We start from the raw sequence: 23,740 nt of genomic DNA, 5'->3' as shown, positions 1-23,740 counted from the left end.
CTCGGTGCGAGCGAAAAATACGAGAGGAAAGAAAAAAAAAAAGAAAAAAACAGGAGGAAAAAAGCCTATCCACCGTTGGCGAGTCAGGCACCACACCACGGTACGTACCTGTATTGACGCGAAGTACACTAAGGTAGGTATCCGTAAACTCCAAGACTGCCTTCACAGGCCTTCCTGCCAGACTCACATCCTAAACGCCTTCCTCTTTCTCTGCTACCAATCACCACGACCAGGAACTCCCCAGAATTGGCCAGAAGAGCTACGCGCTCAAGCTGCAGTCCAGTCCTATTTACCAAGAGGAGATCCGAAGACCGACTGGACACACAGCTCAGCTCCCTTACCATGTGGGCACTTTCATCTTGATGTTCGCAGCTCCGACCTTCGCCCGCCGCAGTCTTCTCTTTAACCGATATCGATACCGTTTCCGCGCCGTGCCGGCTTATCCCATTTTCTCCAATCTGCAGCCTCGGTGCTCTTTAACCATGACGTCCGCGTACGCCTCCCTAGCGCAGAATGGCCCTGTCAAAGGTCTATCAGCGTCATCGAGCTCCCTGTCTCCCACGGTCACGGCTCTCAGCAGATGGAGTGTCGCGAACAAACAGCTTCCAGGTGCGTCTCCTGTTCCAATATCACCGTTTGATCATCTCCTGTCACTCCTAGACCTTGCTGACTGGCTCCGCTTGTGTAGCCGTTGATGCCATCAAAGCGCTTCACATCTACGACTTCGACAATACTCGTGAGTTCCCCGCCCTACACTCCCCCGCATCGCCGCGATAGCATCGACCTCCTTTATCCTAATCCGAATGCGAATATTTTAGTTTTCAAAACCCCCCTACCGAACCCCACCCTATGGAACGGACTGAGCATCGGCACGCTAAGCAGTCAGGATGTCATCATCAACGGAGGCTGGTGGCACGACTCGCGCATTCTCGCGGCGACAGGTGAGGGCGTCGACGTGGAGGAGAAGCGCGCTTGGGATGGTTGGTGGAACGAAAAGATCGTCTCCCTTGTTCGCCTAAGCAACAAGCAAAAGGATGCCCTTTGCGTGCTTTTGACAGGGAGATCCGAACGCGGCTTCGCCGAACTCATTAAGAAGATGATCAATAGCAAGGGTCTCGATTTCGACATGGTCGGGCTCAAACCCGCCGTGAGCCCTACCAATCAGCAGTTCACGAGCACCATGCACTTCAAGCAGCTCTTCCTCGAGGCTATGATGGAGACGTATAAGAACGCCGAAGAAATCCGTATCTACGAGGATCGCCCCAAGCATGTCAAGGGCTTCCGCGACTTCATGGCCGAATACAACCAGCGCCAGCAGATCCCCCACATGCGCGCGCGTGGTCCCATCTCGGCCGAAGTTGTTCAGGTCGCCGACATCTCCACCACGCTCGACCCCGTCGTCGAGGTGGCCGAGGTCCAGCACATGATCAACGCCCACAACGCGGCCGTCTCCCTACCCCAACAGAAATCCCGGCCTTATCACATGCGCCCGCGCAGACTAAGGGTCAAGAAGACCGTTTTCTTCACCGGCTACATGCTTGACAAGAAGGACACGGAGGTCCTGACCAAGCTGGCCAAATCTCTGATCCCCGCTGACATACCTGGCCATGATCTCAAGTTCCACGCCAACAACATCCTCATCTGCCCGAGGCCGTGCCCCGCGTCCATCCTCGAAAAGGTGGGCGGCATGGGTGCCAAGATGCGCTGGGAGGTCACCGGCACGTCCTGTTTTGAGAACTCGGTTTGGGCCGCATGTTTGCGACCCGTGCCCGCGACAGCCAAGTTCCACACGGATAACCCGCTACCTCTGGTCGTTCTTGCGCTGCGCAAAGGAGCTCGACCGATTGACGCCGCCAAGATACAAAACTGGGCGCCGGTAGCCCCGGAAAATGCCCTCAGCTTCACCACGAAAGTCGGTGAAAAGGTGCTGCTCCGTATCGAACCCGAGGATCCCCGCGAGGACGAGTATGAGTCACTCTTCGTCAACAAGTCCTCCAAGAGGAGACACGGCGAGGATGGCGGACGTTTCGCCCGCCATGCGCACGATGGACATCACCACCAACAGCAGCAGCAGCAGCAGCAGCAGCAGCACCAGCACCACCACCACCACCAACACCACCACCCTGGTTATCGCGGCGGCCAGCGCTACCACTCGGCCCCTAGGGGGGGTCGCGGCCACTTCCGCGGCGGAGGTGGCGGAGCTAGAGGCGGCGGCAACTTCCGGGGTCCACGTGGCGGTGGCAGAGGTGGTAGGGGCGGCGGTGGTCGTGGCGGCGGCGGCCTCCACGGCTACCGGAGTCTAGACGACGTTGGTGGCGGTGGCGGTGGCGGAGGACCTTCATCACATGGCACCGCCGGCGGTACCGACTTGCAAAGCTACTATTAAGAGTTTTCTTGATCTCGAGACTTGTGAGTGGGCTGGGGAAAATAAATGATGGGCCATGGCAGACACACGCGCCATTATAGCATGATCTTTGTTGCTCCATAATAGAGCGCCTCTACTTATTAACGGTAAAAGCTATACATACATTCTGGGAAGATGGGCAGCTGTCAGATACGGATCAAGGCTGCTGACATGAGTCCTAGGGCAAGGGGGGGAGAAAGAGCAGGATGGGTCAGGGGTATGGTACCTAAGTGGCTTTGCACAGACAGGCGCAGCGGCGTTTGGCGGATAGGTTTAAGACAAGTCAACGGACGCACCGGTCCTGGTGTGGTATGATGTGAGCATGATATCTTTCCTTTGCCAAATCACGCTTCGATCATACTCTGTACAGGGTACTACGGCTTGCTTGATCAAGGAGGATGTGGTTCCAAACTCAGGTACGTTTTGGTGACATGTCAGTCACTGGGAAGGATGTTGATCACAATGGAAGGACTCGGATATGCTGTCCGTCCTATTTGCTCTACCCGGCCCCTTCGGAACTTTGGGGCCTATTTTCTCTATCCTCGCAGGATCTGGTGGTGCATGCATCGTGGAAAGGAGGGCCCATAAGCGCCTCCAGGTCCCAACTTCTTTTCGTCTGTTTCCCTCTTTTTCCCTTCCCGCTCACCCACATACAAAGTGGATATGCTGCACCAGTAACCGGCCTGATCATTTCTCTATCCTCGTCGTAACCCAACCCCTATCCACAGAGACGTCCGTGGAAACCCGGCGAAGAAAGCAAGAAAAAAAAAAGGAAAAGAAAAAAAGGGCAAGAAAAAGTCCCCCTAAAGACAAGCAAAAGCGCGTAGGAAGAAGCCCGCAGGCAGAAAGCCAAGGCCATGCCGTGAGGTGACCCTGGTCACCAAAACAAATTTACTCGTCGTCACTATCGTCTTCGTCGTCATCGTCGTCATCGTCTTCCTCCTCCGAGGCGTTCTCGAGCCACTCGACGAGGACACGGCAGCGTTCTCGCACCGCCTTCATCTTATCTTCCAGTTCCCCGTCTTTGCCGCCGCCGCCGCCGCCGCCGAGGGCGCGCTCTTCGGCCCACCAGGCCAAGATGCCCTCCTCTTCGAGCACGTCGAGGTTGTACAGCTGTTGCAGAAGCGCGGCGAGCAGCGTGCCGGCGCGGGATTTCTCGAGCGCCAGTGTCCGGGACGAGCCGACGAGGGAGACCAGGGCCTTCTGCAGGGAGAGGATGAACTCGACCTGCTCGGCATCGCTGGCCGGGTCGCCGACACCGACTTCGTGGATGAATGTGGAGGCGCCCTTGCGCGAGAGGGCGCGGTCGGCGGCCTTGGAGGCGTCGAGGCCGCCGTGTTCGGGGGTGAGGAGCTCGGCGGCGCGGCGGGCAAAGGCGACGGCGACTGCGCGGCGCATCTGGGCATCCGAAGCGTCATTAGCGAGACGGAGGCCCATGAACTCGAGCTTGGCGGGCTCGAAGTCGCCCGTGTCGTCGCGGAGGGCGTCGAGGAGTCCCTGCACGGCGTCGTGGTGGAAGGAGGTGTTCCCGAGGGCGGCACCGGAGTCGTCCGAGGCAAAAGAGGAGAGACGGGTTCGGGAAGTGTCCCCGGAGAAGGGTGTGGCTAGAGAGTCGTCGTCGGAGTCGGCATAGCCTTCCGAATCTAGCGTGGAAATGGATGAGGACGACAGGGAGAGATGGGCCAGCGAATAGATGAGAGACCGTTGTAAGGTCGAAGGATCTTCCGGGTCGATTTCTTCGGCTTCGGGATCGACGTACGGGGCACCTTTGCCCGAGGGACCGAGGAGCGACGTGTCGGTGGTTACTGGACTTCCGTCGTGCGAGATTACTGATAGGACGGCGGGCTCCTGCAGCTTGACGTCGTCGCCGACGACGACGTTGCGGGACAGAACCGAGCCAGCGGGGATAGAGGCCCTCTTTCCGACCACGGTGGAATAGCCCAGGATGGACCGTGAAATGACGGCGCCGTCGTCAATTGTTGTATCGTCCCAGACGTAGCTGTCTTCGATGACGACGTTCTGGCCAATTTTGCACCGCCTTCCGATGACGCTGCCGATCACGGTGCTGCCGGAGCCAATAGCGGCATCCCGGCCAATGATGGAGTTGGAAAGCTTGCTGTTCGAGGCGATCTCAACGCCGTCTTCGGTGGAGACACCATAGATGCGCATCTGGTAGCCCTGGTCGGGCAGGATATTGCATTCGGGGATGAAGGGGAAGGTCCATCGGCCCATGACGTCGCGACTGATGGATTCGTACATCTGCAGGTTGCTGGCGCGAGCAGCGTATCCTTCCTCCAGCACGTCGACGTAAATGGCCTTGCCGTTGAGCTCCCAGTCCTTGAGAACGCCATGTAGGAAATTTCTTCGAGGCAGCTCGTAGTCGAAGCTCTCGGACCACAGCGCCAGGACTTCGGGGGTGCAAATGTCAATCTGGGCATCGATCAAGTCGGCACGGATCTCAAAGTCGGTGGACAGCTCGTCAATGACGGCCGGGTCCAGGGTCAGGTAGTGGTCGCTCTGCAGCGGATGGGTCTCGTCGTAATGCAGACAGCGTTTCGTCTTTGTGTCCACCACAAATACGGGGGTGATGGCGTTTGCCTTGGTCCGATGCTGCTCCTCGCCGCCAGATCGGAGAACCAAGGTCATGATGTTAGTAGCAGCAGCCTGTCTCCTAGCTTTGTGGGCCGCAAGCACCCGGTCCAGCGACATGTTGGACACCAGGTCGCCGTGGACGAGAATGAAGTCGCCATCGATGTAGCCGCGCTTGTCGAGATCTCGGAGGAAGTCGCCAATGGAACGGGCGTCGGAGACGCGGATGAAGGAGATGCCTGAGAAGGGGCTTCGGCCCGACTCGGTGGCCCATCGCGATCTGTTGATATAGTCCTCGACCTGTTCACCATGGGCGCCGGGGTAGATGTGGACCTCCTGGACACCGTTCATGGCCAAGAACTCGAGGGTGTACTCGATAAGGGGAGTGTTGGCAAGTGGAAGGAGACACTATGATCGAGGCCCACAGTCAATATAATAATGTCGAGTACATGTGACGAGGGTGCTTTAGCCCACGCGTAGGACTCGTGGGGATTCGAGGAAGGGAGCATACTCGAGGCTTGTCGATGGTGAGGGGCTGGAATCTGTCCTGGAAGGAATCGGCAATGATCTAGTGTTTAAACAGAGCGCGTCAGCACCGTATAGTGTGAAAATATTGTTCTTTCTTTATAACAGGGCGTGCTTTGGCGTGCACTTACCACTGCCTGGAGGACATCTTCTCTCTTGGCTTCAGCAGCTCGTGCGGGCTTCTTGCCCGATTTTCCCTTGTGGTGCGACATGAGCCGTCGCGCGCTTATAAATATTGAATGAAATCAATGGGGTTTGAGATGATGATGCCAATTGTTCAGATTATGTTGGAGTAAAGTTGCACACGTTATATGAGACGGAGACTCGTGTTCTGGTGGAAGGTGAATTCGTGGGAGAAGTTCAGATGTATGGAATATGAGTCAAGGTGGGGGGGGGGTTTCCGGTATATACCTCGGTGTGCCGTCATCACACCTCGGTCTGTCGGTGAAATGGTCTCGGTGAATCTCTTCACCGAGGACCTGGTTAGTACGTGTCACTTTTTCCATTTCCATTTCCATTTCCATTTTCATTTTCACACCCCCTCTTACTTTGCATTTCACCTTGTTTTCGTTTGTTCTTAGCTCTTATTCTTCACTTTGACTAAGAAGTCGCTTTAGGAGAGGAATATTCTTTTATCTACACTCAAAATAGCATATCCTGTTGGGCAGTGAATCCCACAACTTAGACTATAAAACCCACGGCGAGGGCCGGCATGACAGTATTTCCAAGTAAGTTGCGTCTTATGGTCTTTTCTACGTCAGATAACGAGGCTCAACTTGTACGGAGAAAACTAGACGTCTAGAGGTCTCGTAGCCGCGAGTAAAGGGTCAAACTCGTTCTGTCATGCAACGTCTAATACCTAGGTAGTCAACCATCTTTCCGGGCCATACGGATCCGTCCCCGCCGTGCTAACACAAAATAGGTATGCTCACTGGTTTCGAGTAGTCTCTACCTACTCCGCACGTCTGGTACTATATTGTAGTATTCTGTGGTCGTGTTGGAGTTCAGAATCCAAAGCAAAGTGCTCGGATGGGCTGGTATCAGGCAGCCTGGTCCATAACGTCGGATCATGAACCTCGTCATTCTGCGTCGACTACCAGACAGCAAGGATCCCTTCCTACCAATATATCGACACGAAATACGAGAATTGGTAGACTGGGAAACTCCGCGCCCTATTCTTCTCACGACCCTGGGACGTGGACGTCCACACCCTCAGACCCATATTCGTCTCACTCTGCAGCCTCGCAGCCACCTGCAACTTGCAACTTGGCCCTCCTTCGGCTCAATTCGAAGCATTCACATTTACCCTACCTACTCAGCTTATCTCCCCGTTCCCTTCCCTTTCGTTTGATGGCAGGCATGCATGAATTCATTTCATCAGCTACCCCACAGGGGGCCTAGACGAGGCCCAAACGGCTTGGCACACCCCGAGAGGGCTGCACAGCTGGGTCCAGACCAGTCCCCAGTGCAGGGGACATATCGCGACTGCCACACTGCAGGGCGAGAGACACGAGAGGGAAAGTAAGGATGAAACTTCCGGCCTTCCCCGGCCCAAGTGAAATCCAGGGCCCTGGGCCCGCCTCTATAGCGTCTTGCCATGACGGGAAGCACGGGTGATCGGAGGAACAGGCGGGGGGGATTTGCTTTCCCGCATCCCTTAGCCGCTTCCTGGAAAGCTTGTTCTGCTGCCTATTTTTGTCTGTTCGTCGACCCGACCGTTTGGGTCGGACGCTTCTCTATTCGGGCTATTCTGGTACGTTTGGGATTCACTTCAAAACCACTCCCTCACCGTCCCTCCTCCCTGCCCAAGGTACCCAACTCCCCTCGTAAACACCAAAGTCCAAGTCCCTCTTCTCTCCTCTTCCTCCCTATTCCCTCGGGAAGCTGTTATTACAAGGTACAGCTGCGGTTGCGGAGGGCTCGAGAAGAATCTTGTCGTTCGGTATTTCGACATTCTAGCCCGTGTTCAAATGTGTAATGTTTTGTTTTGCCGAATCCGTCATCCCCCCTCGACGCGCTATTCTATAGTGCATAAACAATACCATACCAAACCCGATGCAAAGCTTTTACACCAAGGCCGATGGGCTATGCCACTCTCGGCGCCTGACATGAGACTCCACAGACGGGCCCTGCCGCCATTACACGACCAACCCCTTTGATCATCGGTGTTGATAATACCACCGGCCAACGCCGAACCGCCCAAGGTATAGATAGCATGATGCCGGACGTTTCACCAGCAGCCGCACCTAGCAGCTGAACGTTATACGGAGTGGGGAAACAAAAGGAGAAAATGGGGGGGGAAGAAACGAAAAGAAACGAAAGGAAGAACAAATATCTCTGTGACCCTCCCCTCCACTCAAATACTCCAACCCTTGTCCCATTTTGTTATCATTGGGTATATCCACCTCCTGGTGCGTATAATCTCTGTCGCTTCTCGGGCCGATCGTCGCCTGTCATTCCATCCGCAGCCATCCGCATTTGTTGCAGATGTGGGAAAGTTGACCGTTGGGCGGAACCCGGTCCCACGACCATTTGATGCGTGTTGGCCATGGCATATCCAGGTTCCATGTTGGCCACGTTAGGAGACTGCTGGTGCATCTGTCCCGGCGAGTGCCACGACGCAGATGTCGCCGGCGACTGACTCGGCGTGTCCACGCGCACCTGAGGATTCATCCCCGGTGGCATTGCTATGTTCGGAATCGAGGGGTTGCCCTGTTGTACGGCAAGCTCGTCGGTCGGCGGGTTCTTCATCAAGTGCGGGATGTGCTTCTTGAGGATGCGTAGCATCCCATCTTTAGTGAAGGGCTTCGCGAGTACATCATTGAGACCTGGATGAGTTTAGCAATCATATTTTTCAAGAAAAGAAAAAAAAGAGAAAAAGACAAAAAAAAAGGGAAAACCTTACTCCAATTGAAATAATGACTTATATCCTCAGGCCGAATGTTCGATGTCATTGCAACAACAGGAACGTCCGGGTGGACCTCGCGAATCAACTGCGTCGCCGAGACACCGTCCATGTGCGGCATGACGATGTCCATGAAGATGAGATCAAAATACCCGGCCGCCACCTCTTTGCACTTGTTGACAGCATGGACTCCGTTTTCCTGGCATTCTCTGTTAGAGCAACATACCGGAGGGGGTGGGGGGCGCGTGGCACGTACCGCAAGCTCGACTTGACAATCCATCTGGGTCAAGAACTTGGATCCGATCCGCGAACAGGTCCGATCGTCTTCTACCAGATACACCCTCGGTTTCCTCGCTCCCCATAGCGAATTGTCTTGCGTCGCCGATCGCTGGCCGCTTGGCGGGGCCGCCGGCGTCGCTGGCCCTGTCTCAGTCTTAACGGTGCTCTGGGCTTGATACTCATTTACCGTAGGCAACGAGTTGAGGGTGTACGGGATGTTGTTGAAGTGATCTTGGGAGAGGGGATCGATGCCGACGTTCTCGCCCACTGGGTATACAAGGTGGCGCATGTTCATTTGTTCCCCCATCATGGCCGGTATGGACCCGGTGGCATGGAATATAAGCGACGATGCCGAGTCCGGCGGCGAGCCCTGAGCGTATATCCCGTTCAGTCTCTCAAACTCTCGGTCCACCATGGGGTTGGTCGAGACGTTGGTCAAAATCTCCCGGGCTCGACGTAGCTCGGGGGCCTCCTCCATCGTGGTGCCGTTAATATGCGCCGAGTTTTGGCTTTGGTACCTGTTGTTGCGCCATCGGTCGTCGGGGCTTGCGAGGAAATTCAGCAGCTCCTGCTGTGATTGCCTATGGGCTTCCACGATCTTCTGCAACGAGTGCACTTCATGGAAGAGCGTCTTGTTCGCGCGCGACAAGTCGACGCACTGTTCCTGTAAGGCCTGGACCTGTTGCTGCTGTGCGAATAGGGTCTCCTGAAGCAGGTTGATAGACTGGTTGGTCGCAAAGGCGTCCTCGGCAACCTGGCTCTTCCTCTGGGCCGGGGCTTTGCGCTTGATGTTGTCTAAATTATCCTTCCTATCAGCTCGGAAGGCCGTATGCTTGAATTCCCACGCCTGGATTCACGCATTAGCAGGAACCATGTGGCACAGGGCTTGGAGCTAGCCATTCTCATGCGAGAACATACCTGCTTCCCATATGGCGATTCGTGGTTCTCGTCATTTCGTCGTAGCTTGTGGAAGTCATATTTATTCAATTGTCGCACAAAACTAGAGAAGTTGCTATGTTTGAAGTGTTTAGGGAGGATGTCGTTGGTGAATTTATCAGTCTGTAGTATGGTCAGTACGGCCGTTGTCCTGGCGCAAGAACACTCCCACGGATTTGTTGGAATGTGTACCTCTAGTATGACGAAGGTGTCGCCCTCGTTTCCCCATCTCACAATGTTTGAATATGCAGGGTCCTCGAGCATCCTATCGCGTTGGTTAGTTCTGGCCGAGTCGCGTAGAGAAAAATGGCGAGGTTGACGGACTTATAGAGCTTACGAACCTGTACCAAGGGCCATTGGTCAGCACGGGCTAATCAGAGATGTCTTGTTCGGTCGGGGAGGGCAGAAAAGGAAGGGGGCTGGTTCCCTTACGAAGTCGCTGGAGTTACTGCTGCCGCCGCCCCCGCTCGTCGCGGACGCGGCCGCGGAGGTGGGCGCCGACGCAGCAGAAGCAGGCGCACGTCCGCCTTCTGGGGCCATGGCAATTTATGTTTTCGAGAACTGAGAGGTCTTTGAGAGGTATGGTATTCAAGCTAATGATGGCTGGTCGCGGAGAGGTCGTAAAATATCGTCAAGAGCGATCGGGTTTCCAACGGCAAGAGATCTCTCACGACGATGATTGAATCCAGGTCGCCGAGAGAGATGTTGATGATCCGAGTCGGTCTCAATTCCAAATGACAGCCGACCGTTCTCCCACCCTCCACCCAAATGCGCCCCGGCCGGGATAGTCTCTTTGCCTCGGCAACACGAAAGGAATCGATCGAGCGAAGCAGTCCGCGGCAATGAAAGCGTAGCGTGCGAATTCGAAGACTGGGAAGGCGGCTGGTGGAATCCCCCAAATCAAGACTGTACCAGCATGAACCTGAGAATGTTGTAATGCATGTGGACGTAGGTGATAAAAATGCTGACGGAGGACGCGCGAGCGATTGGAAGAGCGACCGTGGGAGAGAAACAGGGCTGGGAGGCAGACGTTGGGTTGGGACGACAGAGGCAGTCGCACCAGCCGGCGAATAAAGCAAAAAAAAAGAGAGGGATGCCGCGTCCAGGCAGTTAGTTGTGTTAATAAAAAGAGGATTCTGAAGTGGAGAGGAAGGAGGAGAAGAATGGTGTTAGATGGTCGTGGTTGGTCGCGGTAGTCGCCGTAGGTCGTAGTGGTCGTGGTGGTGGGACTCGCCTGCAGAGTGCAGACTTCCTCGCTTCCTCGTACCTGCTCGTACCTCGTAGTTACAGATGACGGTATCCGCAAACCGGGAGGGGGAACAAACAGATCCTGCGGCGAGCTCAAGCGGGCTAGCTGGCTGGCTGACTGACTTCGGAAAATGTAGACGCGAGGCGGGCCGGCAGACCAATGGTCGGGTCGGGCACAGTGAAAAGGGCAAGTTAAGGTACCCGGCTGGCTTAGGCAGAGAGGTCTTTTGGTTGACACGAGCCAGGGGACCACACTAGGTAGGAACGGAGGGAACGTCCTGGGTTGGGTTCAGAGAGGATCTCTGAAGCCTTTGTACACTACACTAGTGTAGTTAGTGTACAATGGCACGTAACCTCCACATGAGTACTTGTACTTTGTGCTTCGTAATGCCATTTCCGGTTTGGGGTCAGTGGGCAGGGGCAAGGACAGTGAGGAATAGTGGGAAAGCTAAGGTCAATAGTGGCCAGGGACGGAGCGGGGGGTTGGAAGGGATGTGAAAGGACGTAGCAGGGGAGGTGGAGACCAAATCCGATGTTTTTGTTCTGAAATGCTCCGTAATTATGGGTTTTCACACTGTGACGGGAAAATTCTTTGGCGATTATTGCCATACAGCATACAACGTACACTCTCTATATACCTTACATAATTAAGGTACACATAAACACCACACCCTGCTGCATACCTTAGTACCTAGGCATGCGTTGGAAGCACTTTCTGTACAACGTAATGTACGGATACAGCTATCTAGGTATCTTAACATCGACCACTCGCTCTTCTTCCTCGCATCATTAAGGCCCGGATATTTTGAATGCCCAGATTATACTGGTTGGTCCGATGCGACCTTCGACTCGGCTTTTGCGCCTTAGTGGTACTTTGTTGATACAAATTACCTAAGGCCCCCTCCTCCCTTACCTGACCTACCTACCTTATTAGTACCTTATAGATCAATTCACTACCTAAGGTAGGTACCTAGTGTCTTCCTGCATGCCTCTACTCCGTAGTTACATATCTCCAACATCTGCGGCAATGCCCAATGATTCGCTGCTTATCAAGTCATCCATCTGACAATGTGGTTTATCACACCTCGTTAAGGTGGCTATGGGCATCTGACAGTTCACATTCTCGGGCACTCCGTTTATTACGATGTTCTTCCTGTGCTATCCGAGGGAAAATCAAATGCCGAGTCGATACCAGGTCGATACCTACATAAGGTATATTACATACGAAGTACATATATGGGCTAAGGAACTCGGTCCCAACAAACAATGGATCAACGGCCGATAAATCGCTTTGACCGGACCAACACAATCTCGGGATTTTCATCCCATCAGGTTTTGTATGTGTATGTATTTCCACCCCACGAAGAGTTTTCGGTCAGCAGCAGAGAAGAGGCTGATGTCGTGTTGAAGAAAATGGCATGCTTCCTTCCCTCTCGTGCCGTCGTCACATTCGCACATAAACCACTTCCGGTACCCTGGAGGCTGCAACAGGGTCGCGCTATTTGTCCAGGTATTGCATTCGCCTCTGTGCGTGGCGCGGAAACCGGAAGGCAAAGTTGTATTTATATTAACGGGGCTCTCGTATCAACAGCCTGTACGTACAAGGGGGCCCATGCTGCCAAGACTCCTTGATGCGAATGAACCGGCTTGGCCCAGCTACTGTCAGTGGAAAAGAGGAAAGCTATGACGCAACTTTCTGAGTAACATCATCCACACTGTGTCTATCTGTGGCCATCACGACGTCCTTGCTTGAGCTGTGCCACCCGGTTACGGGTGATTTCAGTCTCTTTATCATGAGTGATCTTGGTATTTGGCTGTGGTGGTGGTGGTGGTGGTAGCTGCTTCTGCTGCTGTTGTTGTTGGTAACTCGCCTCTAAGAAATTCAGCCCCCGAGTCCTTTATTACTCCCGTCTCACAAGAGTTCGGATGATTACCAAATCTAGTACGAAGCAAACCTGGCTTGGCTCATACTCGATCTGCGGTATTTTATACTGATTCATCTTAATACCACTTGGTAGCAGTCTGCTGTAAAGGATGAGTGACGGCTGACTAGGTAATACCAAGGCATCGGCGGTGGTGCCGCCAGATCAGGATGCTGGGAGAATGCGTGGTCGTTGTGTTTAACGTAGCGGATGAAATTGTGACGACGGATGCAACTTACATGATCCTTGGTTTAAGGATCAAAGCGGGAACATTGACAGAACTGCCCAGACATTCCGTAGCAGACACGTGCCTTCATTAATACCCCTGCCTGCTACACGTGTAGGTAGGCGTAACCTATTATGGAGTCAAGGGATTCCGACTTCTGCACTTCACCTTGCTGCCATCTACCTTATTCGGCCCCAGCAAGACGGAATTCGTCTACGTCTCAGTCATCAAAACGAGGCATCGCAACAAGGACTCTGGCTAATAATGACCTTTCCTACCAAGGCCCGACGTTCGTTTCACCTTTCTGCCTGACATACGGATACCCTACTCTGTACAATATGTGGGCCCCCAGCATTTTCCCGCTATGTACGAAGTACATCTAGCGGTCAACCTGTGCCGCTCTCTCCCTAGCAGGAAAGATCCACCAAGGGTCAAGATCTACGGGATACACCATGCGTTTGATATCTCTGCTTTGTCCCATAGGTTGACCGTGACCAGATCACCGCCGATCTTGGTTTTTTTCGTTCGCTTATTCTGGCGGCCTCCGCTGTCCACCTCGAGCAGACTCGCCTTGGCCTTCGCCAACAAACTTCTGTTCGCATCGCGGAGAGTTGAGTTGCCCTGACTGAATTCGCATGCTCCTGTATCAGTCTAGGGGTGAACTATACTTGATTGTTTTGATTGTTTCCTGTTGGAGTTGTTGGGATGGCTCCGGATGGCTACGTAAACGCTAGTACGCCTGTCCTGACCTGACCTGAAAGGCTTCCAATTTCGAGCGAAAGGACCATTCCTCCCAGTCTCTCAACATCTCTAATAGACCATGCCTTTCGTCATGGCGGACAATGCACCCTCCACAAAGCTCGAAATGGGATTGGTCGTAGGTAGTGACTCGAGCTAGGCTCCGCTGATAGTTCAGCTGTGCCACGAAAGATACGCAAGGTCGTCGATCACGGTCGAGATATACGCAAGCGCGTGAACATGATCAATGCATACACCTGTGAAAAATCAACCCTTCAGAGTTCTCGAAAAAAAGAAAAAGAAAAACGGTCCTATGCTTATTACGTTGCTATTCATCTCTTACTCGATTCGTAAGAGATAGTGTGCATAGAGAAGCCGTAGAAATCAAAACGAATGAAAGCGGTGTTCGATTCTGGTTGAACAGTGATTGACTTGCCCGATCACATCTCAACATAGCGTTGATGACTAATCGACACGAAACCACTGTACGCGAGCAAACGCGCTTGCACAACCAAAGGACGCGACAGATACCCGGACAAATCACCAACCCAAAAGAGCATTCCACATCAAACAACGAATCGTTGAGTTAGTACTCAATTGTGAGACGCAATTGCGATTTCAGAGTGGAGTGTAGGCAGGCTAAACTCAACTGTACTCGCTGAATATTGTATCGCGATGCCACACTCGGTAGCCCTTGACCCTCAAGCAACGACATCAGAAGACCCGGCCGAAGCCGTTATGGTCGAGCCCACGACCAGCAATGGCGACAGCCAGGATACCGCCGATGGCGATGTCGCCATGGAAGACACCACAGAGGAACCCACAGCTGAAAAGGCACCAACAGCAGCAACGCATCCGAAGAAAGACGTCAAACTGGAGGACCTGTTTGCAGATGTGGACTCGGACGAGGAGTTTCCAAGCTCGAGGCCAAACGATGTGCCTCCAATGAGTTCCCCTCCTGCTATTTTGCCTCCGTTCCCGTCGTATGTGGCAGTATACCCAGAAAGAAAGAAAGGCAGAACTTGACTGACATAGCGGGAAAGCGACGTCATTGCGATGAACGCATCCGATCCCGAGATAATGCGCGCCTTCTATCAGCGTTTATTTCCATGGAGGCAGCTCTTCCAATGGCTCAACCACAGCCCAACACCTACCAACGACTTTGCCCACCGCGAATTTGCCTTCACTCTACAGAATGACGCCTACTTGCGATACCAAGCGTTTCCTACCCACGACCTGTACGTTCTATTCATTTATTTACGTCTTTGTCCTTCCACTCTGCGAGATGACGTGCCCTCTGACTCGGGCCGGTTCATAGACTCCGCAAAGACATCCTAAGACTGATGCCCTCCCGTTTCGAAATCGGTCCTGTCTACACCACGAATCCCCGCGACCGCAAGACCCTGCGAAACTCGAGCGCTTTCAAGCCCCTGGCCAAGGAGTTGTGCTTCGATATCGACTTGACGGACTATGACGAGATCCGAACGTGCTGCGACAAGGCTAATATCTGCAAAAAGTGTTGGCAGTTCATGACCATGGCGATCAAAGTCCTCGATGTGGCATTACGGGACGATTTCGGTTTCAAACACATCATGTGGGTGTACTCAGGTCGGCGAGGTGTCCACGCATGGGTATGCGACAAGAGTGCGAGAGCCATGCCAGATCAAATGCGTAAGGCCATCGCTGGATATCTTGAAGTCATCAAAGGTGGTGCGCAGAGCTCGAAGAAGGTCAACCTCTGGAGGCCGCTGCATCCTCACCTTGTGTATGTCCCATCCATTCAATTTTTTTTTTCCTTGGTCCCCCCAACACGGCTGGAAAACTAACACGGGGGCTATTCTGCAGGCGGAGCTTGGAAATTCTCAAGACGCACTTTCAAGAAGACGTCCTCGAAGCCCAGGACCCTTGGGCTAACCCCGAGCGCGCTGAGCGGCTTCTGCAGCTCCTACCGGACAAGCTGCTCAATGAAGCGCTTCGCAAGAAGTGGGACTCAGCGCCTGGCCGCTCCTCAACGTCCAAGTGGGCAGATATCGACACGGTCGCCAAAAGCGGCGTCAGCAAGAAACTCGACGCCACCGCCCTCAAGGAGGCTAAGCAGGACATCGTCCTCGAGTACACATACCCACGCCTCGATATCGAGGTATCAAAGAAGCTCAACCATTTGCTCAAGTCGCCTTTCGTCGTCCACCCTGGAACGGGCCGCGTCTGTGTCCCCATCGACACGCGGGCGCTTGATGAATTCGACCCCACAGATGTCCCGACTGTGCAGAGCCTGCTGGCCGAGATTGATGCTTGGAAGGGTGAGGACGGTGTGGGCGTGGAGGGCGTGGAGGGGCAGAAGAGCGTGCAGGACTGGGAGAAGACGAGCCTGAAGCCGTATGTCGAGCTTTTCCGGTCTTTTGTCGTCGGTCTCATGAAGGATGAGAGGGATGTGAAGGTCAAGCGGAAGCACGAGGAGTCGATCCAATTTTGATCTACGCATGGCGAACGAGCAGCAGGCAGCCTCAGGCCTTGGCGCATTTGTGCACATACGCCTTTGGTATTACTTGGTGCACAGGGCACGTATGTATATCATCATGACGGGTACGGCAGCAGGCTCACTATGGTTAGATAGCATGTACGTATGTAGTACTGGATATTTGGGTTGGTATATATCTCTCATGATTTTTTTATCGGCCATGAGTCTGTCGCCGTTGTCTTTTGTACACCACCTGCGCCGTTCGCAGGCTCCATGGCCGGCTGCACACCCTCGGTGAGAGTGTGTCTCGCATCTATATCTTCGTCCGCCTCCTCGTCAAACCTGCTATCGTCCGCGTCAGCAATGCTGGCATCGCCCGCCTCTGACGTTGCAGTCCCCTTGAGAACGCCCCCCTTGCGCTTGGGGATGACTTCCAGAAACGCCTTGCCCCAGTCGCCCAGCTCGAGCCATTTGAGCATGATCTCGACGACATGATTGGTGGCGAGCACTCGCCGGCTGGCCATCTGAAGATACTCGCCGATGGGGAGCTTGGCGGTGCGAATGCCCCTTTCCCGTGCACGCCGGTGGCACAGGCCCTTTTCCCGGTTGCGGTCCACAAGTCCTCCGATGATGTAGTTAGTGTTGGGCTCCAGACGATCCAGGGTGTTAGGCGACTCGGCCGACAGGTAGACGATGGATTTGAGTTCTTCTTCCGTCGGCTCCGGCTCCGGCTCCGGCTCCGGCTCGGCCTGGGGGGTCGGATCCGTTTCATCCCGTCGCAATGCCGGTTTGCCGTCGTCGCCCTTGAGAACGTCGATGACCTCACCGCCGTGGGGGCCCCGCATGGCTTCCGCCGCGTCGCGTGCGGCCTCGACGTAGTCTCCTTCGACGAGCTTGACGCCCTTCCAATGCACGTGTTGGCTTTTCAGGGTGGTCTCGAAGCGCTCACGCAGCTTGCCCTTGTACGAGCTGATGTACAGGTGCGTCTGGACCGGGGATCGTCGGTTGTCGCTGTAGCACCGTGTGACTTGGCTGGCCAGGGAGATGAGCTCGTTCTCGCGCATGTATTCCTCGAAGTCGCAGTCGAGGATGAGGGCGACAGGAACCCGCGTGCCGGCGACAGGCTTAGGTTTGGCGGGAAGAACGGTGGCTGGATCGAGGCCGGCCGCGGCAGCATCGGCAAGGAGAGTTTCCTTCTCGGAGCGGCGGCGGGCGGCCCGTTCATGGCGCTTCTCCCTGCGTTTGTGCTTGCGCTCTTCGCGCGCTTCTTCCCATTGAGCTTTGCGCTTGAGTTTGCGGAGCTGGTTCTTGGAGAGCTTGGACTGCTCTTGTTCCTGGTCTTCCTGTTGCTGCTGCTGCTCTACTCCATTATTGCCTGTGGTTTCGAGACGTGAAGGAGGTTGTTCTGCACGCTCAGAGCTGACGCCAGACTCATAACCACTCTCCCCGCCATTGATCCCCCTAGGTGGAGGAAGAGCGCTCCCGTCTGCCATTGAATCGCGGCAACTTTCTCCTGACCGATATACCGAGTAGACCCGCTTCTGATGAGACCGTATCGGCTTGATTCCCGAGTTGTGATGAGAGGGACTCTCGCCTTGTCTGATGTGACAATGCAACCGCTTCTGAACAAGAAAAGTCGTCCTAGTCTGCAAACATTCGACGTTACAATTTCGTTTCGGTCTCAAGATTTGGGCGCTTGAGCAAATGTCGTTCACTGTAAGAAGGCGCAGAACATCAACGACCTGACTGGAGTGTCGGAACAATTTCACAGGTACAATCATGAGACGTGCAAATTTTCGGTCAACTCACCTCCGTGTCATGAGTGATTTTGAGCTTGACAGATGTACTCCGTATTGATCTTTCACCGAACCAAGTGTTTCGGCGTACTTACTAATCATGACGGCGGACTCGAGCTAATCAAAAAGCAGTATAGCGCGGTCACGTCGCGTTTCTTCAATTAATTAAAACGGGGATCCCGGAGAACACGAGCCGTCACAACTCCAATTTAAGCGCGGCTGTTTGTGCCAAAAGCGCTGTTTTCAGTGTTTAGTCGCTTGACCCGATTGTTCTAATAGTATCCGTGGGGTTGGGTTGTTCTGTTTAAGAGGCGGAAACGCGGTCGCGTCGCGTCGCGGGGAGGTACAACGGATAAGGTACCTACGCAAGTACCCTACCTACCTAGGTAGGTAAGGTACCTTAGATAACTTTCCCCAGCAGAGGCATGGGACGAATTTGCGGAATCATCAACCAGAACATTCAACATTCAAAGACTTGCGATGTAAGCAGGCAACCGTGCATTTCGGTCTTTGTATAACGTTCTTGAAGCTGGTAAATAAAAGAGCAATCGCTTCGTCACATCACTCTTTCGGTCGGATCCCTTCCCACCACTCCCTTCTGGGTAACCTCCTTAGCCATATCACGCTTTTGCCATCAACATGTCGTCCAGGCCAGAACTGAAGGTGTGAAAGTTCCATACTCAGATCGAGTAAAGCAATTCTCTAACCAAACTTTGTTCATGGCAGGTCGACGACGAACATGGCTTTATCCGTTATTTCAAGTCTCTACCCACCGTCCACGAAGATACTGTCAGGATATTTGATCGAGGGGATTGGTACACGGCACATGGAGAAGATGCCACCTTCATTGCAAAGACAGTAAGCTCTTGCACTTCGTCTAAGTTTGGTGTCACAGCTGACATGGTGGGAAGGTCTACAAGACAACCTCGGTCATTCGCCAGCTAGGACGCGGCGACAAGTCGGGGCTTGCTTCCGTTACTATGACCGTAACAGTGTTCCGACAATTTCTCAGAGAAGCTCTATTCAAGCTCAGCAAACGGGTCGAGATATACCAGAGCTTAGGTGGTCGGATGAACTGGAAAGTCGTCAAGCAAGCATCACCAGGAAATCTCCAGGATGTCGAAGAAGAGTTGGGCGGACAGTTCGAGGCCGCACCCATGATTCTGGCCGTCAAGGTCATGTCCAAGGCGGCTGAGGCCCGGAGTGTCGGCGTGTGTTTTGCTGACGCAAGCGTGCGGGAACTGGGCGTCAGCGAATTCCTCGACAACGACCTCTACTCCAATTTTGAGTCCCTGCTCATTCAGCTTGGTGTTCGGGAATGCCTCATCCAGGTAGACAGGGGAGAGAAGGAAAAAGACCCGGACCTGGCAAAGCTGAGGCAGATCATTGACAACTGCGGCGTGGCCATCTCTGAGCGGCCGGCTTCCGACTTTGGCATCAAGGATATCGAGCAAGACTTAGCCCGGCTCCTGAAGGACGAGAAGGCCGCGACCCTTATGCCGCAGACCGATCTTAATCTAGCCATGGGCTCCGCCGCCGCCCTCATCAAGTATCTCGGCGTGCTGCATGACCCCTCCAATTTCGGACAGTACCAGCTATACCAGCACGATCTCGCCCAGTTCATGAAATTGGATGCCGCGGCTCTCAAAGCCCTTAACCTCATGCCGGGACCTCGCGATGGGTCCAAGACGATGAGTCTCTACGGTCTACTCAATCACTGCAAAACTCCTCTCGGCAGTCGGTTGTTGTCGCAGTGGCTGAAGCAGCCCCTCATGTGCAAGGAGGACATCGAAAAGCGCCAACAGCTCGTCGAGGCCTTCGTTAACGACACCGAACTTCGTCAAGTCATGCAGGAGGAGCACCTCCGCTCGATCCCCGACCTCTATCGGCTGGCCAAGCGTTTTCAACGGAAAAGGGCGAACCTGGAGGACGTGGTCAGGGCCTACCAGGTCATCATTCGTCTTCCTGGTCTTCTAGGCACGCTAGAGGGAGTCATGGACGAAACATACCGCGATCCGCTGGACGAGGCGTACACGATTAAGCTTCGTGAACTCTGTGACGGCTTCGCGAAACTACAAGAGATGGTCGAGACCACCGTCGACCTCGATGCCCTCGATAGGCACGAATACGTTATCAAGCCTGAATTTGATGACAGCCTGAGGATTATCCGGAAGAAACTGGATAGGACCAAGAGGGAGATTGACGAAGAATTCGACAAGGCGGCCCGGGATTTAGGGCAGGAGAAGGACAAGAAGATCTTCCTCGAAAACCACAAGGTCCACGGCTACTGCCTGCGACTAACAAGAACCGAGGCAGGCTGTATCCGAAATAAATCAGCATATCAGGAATGCCAAACCCTCAAGAACGGCGTCTACTTCACGACTAGGAATCTGCAGAGTCTTCGCCGGGAGTTTGACCAACAGTCACAGAACTACAACAGGACCCAGGCCAGCTTGGTAAACGAGGTTGTTGGCGTGGCCGCGTCCTACTGCCCCGTGATGGAGAAGCTCGCTGCTGTTATCGCCCATCTCGACGTGATCGTCTCCTTCGCGCATTGTTCGGTCCATGCACCAACGACCTACGTACGACCCAAGATGCATGACCAGGGCGAGGGACAGACTATCCTGAGAGAGGCCCGTCATCCCTGCTTGGAGATGCAGGACGACGTGCAGTTCATCACGAACGATGTCGAGCTCACGAGAGATCGTTCTTCCTTCCTCATCATCACCGGTCCCAACATGGGCGGTAAATCAACATACATCCGACAGATCGGAGTCATAGCCCTCATGGCGCAGATCGGCTGCTTTGTACCTTGCACCGAAGCCGAGTTGACCATTTTCGACTCGATTCTGGCTCGCGTCGGTGCTAGCGACTCCCAGCTGAAGGGTGTTTCAACTTTTATGGCCGAGATGTTGGAGACGGCCAACATCCTCAAATCGGCGACAGCCTCGTCCCTAATCATCATCGACGAACTCGGTCGCGGCACGTCGACTTATGATGGCTTCGGTCTCGCCTGGGCCATTTCCGAGCATATCGTGAGAGAGATTGGCTGTTTCGCCATGTTTGCGACGCATTTCCACGAGCTCACGGCCCTGGCGGATCAGTTTCCGCAGGTGAAGAACCTGCACGTCACGGCACACATTAGCAAGAGCGAAGGTGGCGAGCAGGACGCCAAACGGGAGGTGACGCTCCTGTACAAGGTCGAGGACGGTATCTGCGATCAGAGTTTCGGTATCCATGTCGCGGAGTTGGTGCGATTCCCGGAGAAAGTGGTGCGCATGGCGAAGCACAAGGCGGACGAGCTCGAGGACTTTACGACTAAGCACCAGGACGTGGGACTGAAGTATAGTAAGAGCGACGTCGAGGAAGGCAGCACCATGCTGAAAGACATCTTGGTCAGGTGGAAAAACGAGGTCGACACCGGGGCAATGAGCAAGCAGGAAATGGTGCAGAAGATGAGGGAACTCGTCATGGCGGACGATAAGCTGCTTGCCAACCCCTTCTTTCAATCGATTAAGACACTGTAATTGTATGTACAAAAGTAAGCATTATGGTTCAGGCGAGGTCTGCAACTATCGGCTGCATCTTATGGTCGAAACAATGTCGACACAGTGGGATGGGATTTCTTGGACTGGCGTTTGGGACCGAGATGAGGAATTTGACGGCCCGACAGATGTGGTAATATCACACGGGCCAGTAACACGTCCTGACTAAGAGAATACACAACAAATTTCTTCTTGGACTAACTGTTTTGAAAATCTGCATTGGAGTTCAATTTTGAGGGCGAAGAGTACATGAGCCCGCCGCCGATACCGCTATTCGTTACCCCTGCAAGTCAGCATCCCAAACAGTGACAGCAAGCCAAATTGAGGGCAGGGAAGGAAGTATCTTTTTCAGAAAGTGATAGAACGGTGTAATGTTGAATCATCGGGATTCATAAACAGCCTCTGAAGCTATTTTTCATCTTGTGACAAGAGAGACGACGGGATAAGCCTTCGGGCAACGTACCTAAAAGTTGCAAGTCAGTATCGATGCAAGCAAACAGAAAATGGCGCAGCGATGCAGGAATTACGTTGTTATATCAGAAAGAAATGATAGAACGGTGTTGGGTAGAATCATGGAAAAATTCATAAACAGCCTCTGAAGCAAGTGTTTCATCATGTAGGGAAAAGAATGGTAACAGACGTGACAGAGAACATACCTTTGATAAACTGAAAGTCCCCGGCGTGACCATGTTGGGCGGATTTGGCTTTGGCAGAAGCACACGTCACATCGGCGAAGCTCTCACACGGGAGGGCCCCGGGGTGGAAACTAATACAGCTCTCCTATTCTCTCCAGCCGGTGAACTCCCTCCTGTATCCTGCCCATGTGCCAACGAGCAGTGTGGTATGTACAACAAATGGAAATCGCTTCTTCTTGTGTCAGATTGTCTTCCGTAACTAGGCATGAGCCGAAGCCCAAGTTTATTCCACGGTTGCCTTGACAGGATTGATGTCCACCCCGTACTTGGCCTTCAGGCGCTCGCGTCTCCGCTCCTCGTAGCCCTCTGGCCGGATACCTATATTGAGCAATGTGGGTTAGCTTCTCGAAACAGCGCCAAGTTCTCGATACGCCTAGAAAGAGGGGCAAATCTTTCGAGACCGGTTCCAGATATACGAGGCAAACTCCGAGGGAATAGGGAAACGAACCTCTCCCCTCGCCAATCTCCGCAATAGTCTCCTCAATCGGTCGCCTCCTGTTTGCCCTCATAGCAATCTTACGCTCGAACTCATCCTCCTCGGGTCGGTCGGCCCAGCCACGCAGACGAGCGCCGGTAAATTCAAAGGCACCCATTGTCGCGGAAACAAAGGCACCGAGACCAAGCACCACGGGCATACGTCTTCCTGCACGAGAGGGAAAATCGGTCAGCGGCTGCTTCGTCTAAGCCAGTGGAGAAAGAGAAAAAGCATTGTAGGCGAGATAACGTACGGGTCATTCCAATAACCGAACCGGCTACGAAGCCGCCGAGTGCCGAGTTCCAAGGATCGTTCTTTTGCCTCAGATTTGCCGATGCGATCTTGGTGAAATTGTAGGCGCCACCACCAATGGCTGACGAGAAGGGGAGTGTTAGCACAGAAACGTAACAAATTCTAGAGCGGGAGACGCAGTCTTGTAGCCGGTTGATGGTGTAGTTGGAGAGGGAGGCGCATGGGCATACCAAAGACAGCGATGATGCCTCCGCTGCGGGTGAAGACGGACAGGGCGCCAACGTTCTCCCGCTGGAGAGCATTATGAACTGCGGCAACGAAGAAGCCTGATGTTCCTACAACTCCTGCAGCATGGAAGGCTGCCTTGACGGCGTCCTTAGGGTGGTAGTGCTCGTCGCCGGCCATGGTGGTTGGATGGTGCTGGTCGGTTATGAGGGAAGCTGCTGAATGAGCGGAAGTTTGACGTCCAGGTCCAGTCAAGTCAATTGGGCGTCGGCGATTGGACGACCTGGATGTAGCAGAGTCACGTGGTGGAATTACCGGATCAACCAGAAGGTTTGTCACGTGATTCTTTGCCTGTACCTAGTCTACCTTAGGTACCTTCATGGGAAGGTACCTTATGTAGGTACCGACTCTGTATCCTACCTTCACCGAGCTAAGGTACCTTAGGTAGTCACCGTAACTCCAAACAGCTAAGGTACCTTATTAAGGTACCTTATCCAATACAAGTGACAACTCATGGTCCGT

At 53.8% G+C, this 23,740-nt stretch overlaps 8 protein-coding genes across 8 annotated transcripts; 3 read left to right on the top strand and 5 right to left on the bottom strand.

Moving 5' to 3' along the window:
* Positions 1-482: 482 nt before the first annotated feature.
* Positions 483-2,386, top strand: SODALDRAFT_283249 (hypothetical protein; the record flags this gene model as incomplete). Its single annotated transcript, XM_028608391.1, has 3 exons — positions 483-609; positions 689-736; positions 819-2,386. The coding sequence occupies 3 exons, from the start codon at positions 483-485 to the stop codon at positions 2,384-2,386; spliced, it is 1,743 nt and encodes a 580-aa protein (XP_028463559.1).
* Positions 2,387-2,879: 493 nt separating this feature from the next.
* Positions 2,880-5,863, bottom strand: SODALDRAFT_328136 (eIF4-gamma/eIF5/eIF2-epsilon). The gene is made up of 3 exons (XM_028610608.1): positions 5,650-5,863; positions 5,505-5,561; positions 2,880-5,401 (listed from the first exon to the last, which is right to left on the bottom strand). The coding sequence occupies exons 1-3, from the start codon at positions 5,728-5,730 to the stop codon at positions 3,296-3,298; spliced, it is 2,244 nt and encodes a 747-aa protein (XP_028463558.1). The 5' UTR covers positions 5,731-5,863; the 3' UTR covers positions 2,880-3,295.
* Positions 5,864-7,701: 1,838 nt separating this feature from the next.
* SODALDRAFT_50383 (HSF-type DNA-binding protein) lies at positions 7,702-10,553 on the bottom strand. The gene is made up of 7 exons (XM_028615421.1): positions 10,071-10,553; positions 9,963-9,979; positions 9,831-9,903; positions 9,621-9,761; positions 8,680-9,549; positions 8,424-8,622; positions 7,702-8,346 (listed from the first exon to the last, which is right to left on the bottom strand). The coding sequence occupies exons 1-7, from the start codon at positions 10,176-10,178 to the stop codon at positions 7,907-7,909; spliced, it is 1,848 nt and encodes a 615-aa protein (XP_028463557.1). The 5' UTR covers positions 10,179-10,553; the 3' UTR covers positions 7,702-7,906.
* SODALDRAFT_362581 (hypothetical protein) lies at positions 10,232-13,842 on the bottom strand (the record flags this gene model as incomplete). The annotated part of the gene is made up of 12 exons (XM_028614474.1): positions 10,232-10,361; positions 10,403-11,164; positions 11,893-11,948; positions 12,112-12,175; positions 12,244-12,361; positions 12,489-12,545; positions 12,625-12,736; positions 12,803-12,862; positions 12,937-13,053; positions 13,203-13,247; positions 13,524-13,659; positions 13,784-13,842. 12 exons carry the CDS (start codon positions 13,840-13,842, stop codon positions 10,232-10,234), a joined length of 1,716 nt encoding a protein of 571 aa, XP_028463556.1.
* Positions 13,843-14,447: 605 nt separating this feature from the next.
* SODALDRAFT_337079 (eukaryotic and archaeal DNA primase small subunit) lies at positions 14,448-16,245 on the top strand (the record flags this gene model as incomplete). Its single annotated transcript, XM_028612645.1, has 4 exons — positions 14,448-14,755; positions 14,816-15,010; positions 15,091-15,537; positions 15,618-16,245. The coding sequence occupies 4 exons, from the start codon at positions 14,448-14,450 to the stop codon at positions 16,243-16,245; spliced, it is 1,578 nt and encodes a 525-aa protein (XP_028463555.1).
* Positions 16,246-16,364: 119 nt separating this feature from the next.
* SODALDRAFT_328133 (hypothetical protein) lies at positions 16,365-18,044 on the bottom strand. The gene has a single exon (XM_028610607.1). It carries the CDS (start codon positions 17,721-17,723, stop codon positions 16,431-16,433), a length of 1,293 nt encoding a protein of 430 aa, XP_028463554.1. The 5' UTR covers positions 17,724-18,044; the 3' UTR covers positions 16,365-16,430.
* Positions 18,045-18,460: 416 nt separating this feature from the next.
* On the top strand, positions 18,461-21,753 carry SODALDRAFT_352654 (DNA mismatch repair protein msh-2). The gene is made up of 3 exons (XM_028613603.1): positions 18,461-18,689; positions 18,753-18,884; positions 18,938-21,753. Exons 1-3 carry the CDS (start codon positions 18,666-18,668, stop codon positions 21,551-21,553), a joined length of 2,772 nt encoding a protein of 923 aa, XP_028463553.1. The 5' UTR covers positions 18,461-18,665; the 3' UTR covers positions 21,554-21,753.
* Positions 21,754-22,340: 587 nt separating this feature from the next.
* SODALDRAFT_393469 (NADH-ubiquinone oxidoreductase 21.3 kDa subunit) lies at positions 22,341-23,398 on the bottom strand (the record flags this gene model as incomplete). The annotated part of the gene is made up of 4 exons (XM_028615269.1): positions 22,341-22,584; positions 22,715-22,909; positions 22,995-23,114; positions 23,224-23,398. The coding sequence occupies 4 exons, from the start codon at positions 23,396-23,398 to the stop codon at positions 22,490-22,492; spliced, it is 585 nt and encodes a 194-aa protein (XP_028463552.1). The 3' UTR covers positions 22,341-22,489.
* Between the last annotated feature and the right edge of the window lie 342 nt (positions 23,399-23,740).

The sequence above is a fragment of the Sodiomyces alkalinus genome, assembly GCF_003711515.1.
Source record: "Sodiomyces alkalinus F11 unplaced genomic scaffold SODALscaffold_10, whole genome shotgun sequence".
Classification (NCBI taxonomy): Eukaryota; Fungi; Ascomycota; class Sordariomycetes; order Glomerellales; family Plectosphaerellaceae; genus Sodiomyces; species Sodiomyces alkalinus.
Note: the sequence above shows the minus strand (reverse complement) of the source record. Positions and strands in the feature narration are given on the sequence as shown.

Coding starts and splice junctions, on each gene's coding strand:
- SODALDRAFT_328136 (XM_028610608.1), bottom strand. CDS start 5,730: ATGTCGCACCACAAGGGAAAATCGGGCAAGAAGCCCGCACGAGCTGCT. Junction 5,562..5,649: donor AAGATGTCCTCCAGGCAGTG/GTAAGTGCACGC, acceptor TTTAAACACTAG/ATCATTGCCGATTCCTTCCA. Junction 5,402..5,504: donor TCACCATCGACAAGCCTCGA/GTATGCTCCCTT, acceptor CCTCGATCATAG/TGTCTCCTTCCACTTGCCAA.
- SODALDRAFT_50383 (XM_028615421.1), bottom strand. CDS start 10,178: ATGGCCCCAGAAGGCGGACGTGCGCCTGCTTCTGCTGCGTCGGCGCCC. Junction 8,623..8,679: donor ATTGTCAAGTCGAGCTTGCG/GTACGTGCCACG, acceptor AGAGAATGCCAG/GAAAACGGAGTCCATGCTGT. Junction 8,347..8,423: donor AAGTCATTATTTCAATTGGA/GTAAGGTTTTCC, acceptor AAACTCATCCAG/GTCTCAATGATGTACTCGCG.
- SODALDRAFT_328133 (XM_028610607.1), bottom strand. CDS start 17,723: ATGGCAGACGGGAGCGCTCTTCCTCCACCTAGGGGGATCAATGGCGGG.
- SODALDRAFT_352654 (XM_028613603.1), top strand. CDS start 18,666: ATGTCGTCCAGGCCAGAACTGAAG. Junction 18,690..18,752: donor CGTCCAGGCCAGAACTGAAG/GTGTGAAAGTTC, acceptor TGTTCATGGCAG/GTCGACGACGAACATGGCTT. Junction 18,885..18,937: donor CCACCTTCATTGCAAAGACA/GTAAGCTCTTGC, acceptor CATGGTGGGAAG/GTCTACAAGACAACCTCGGT.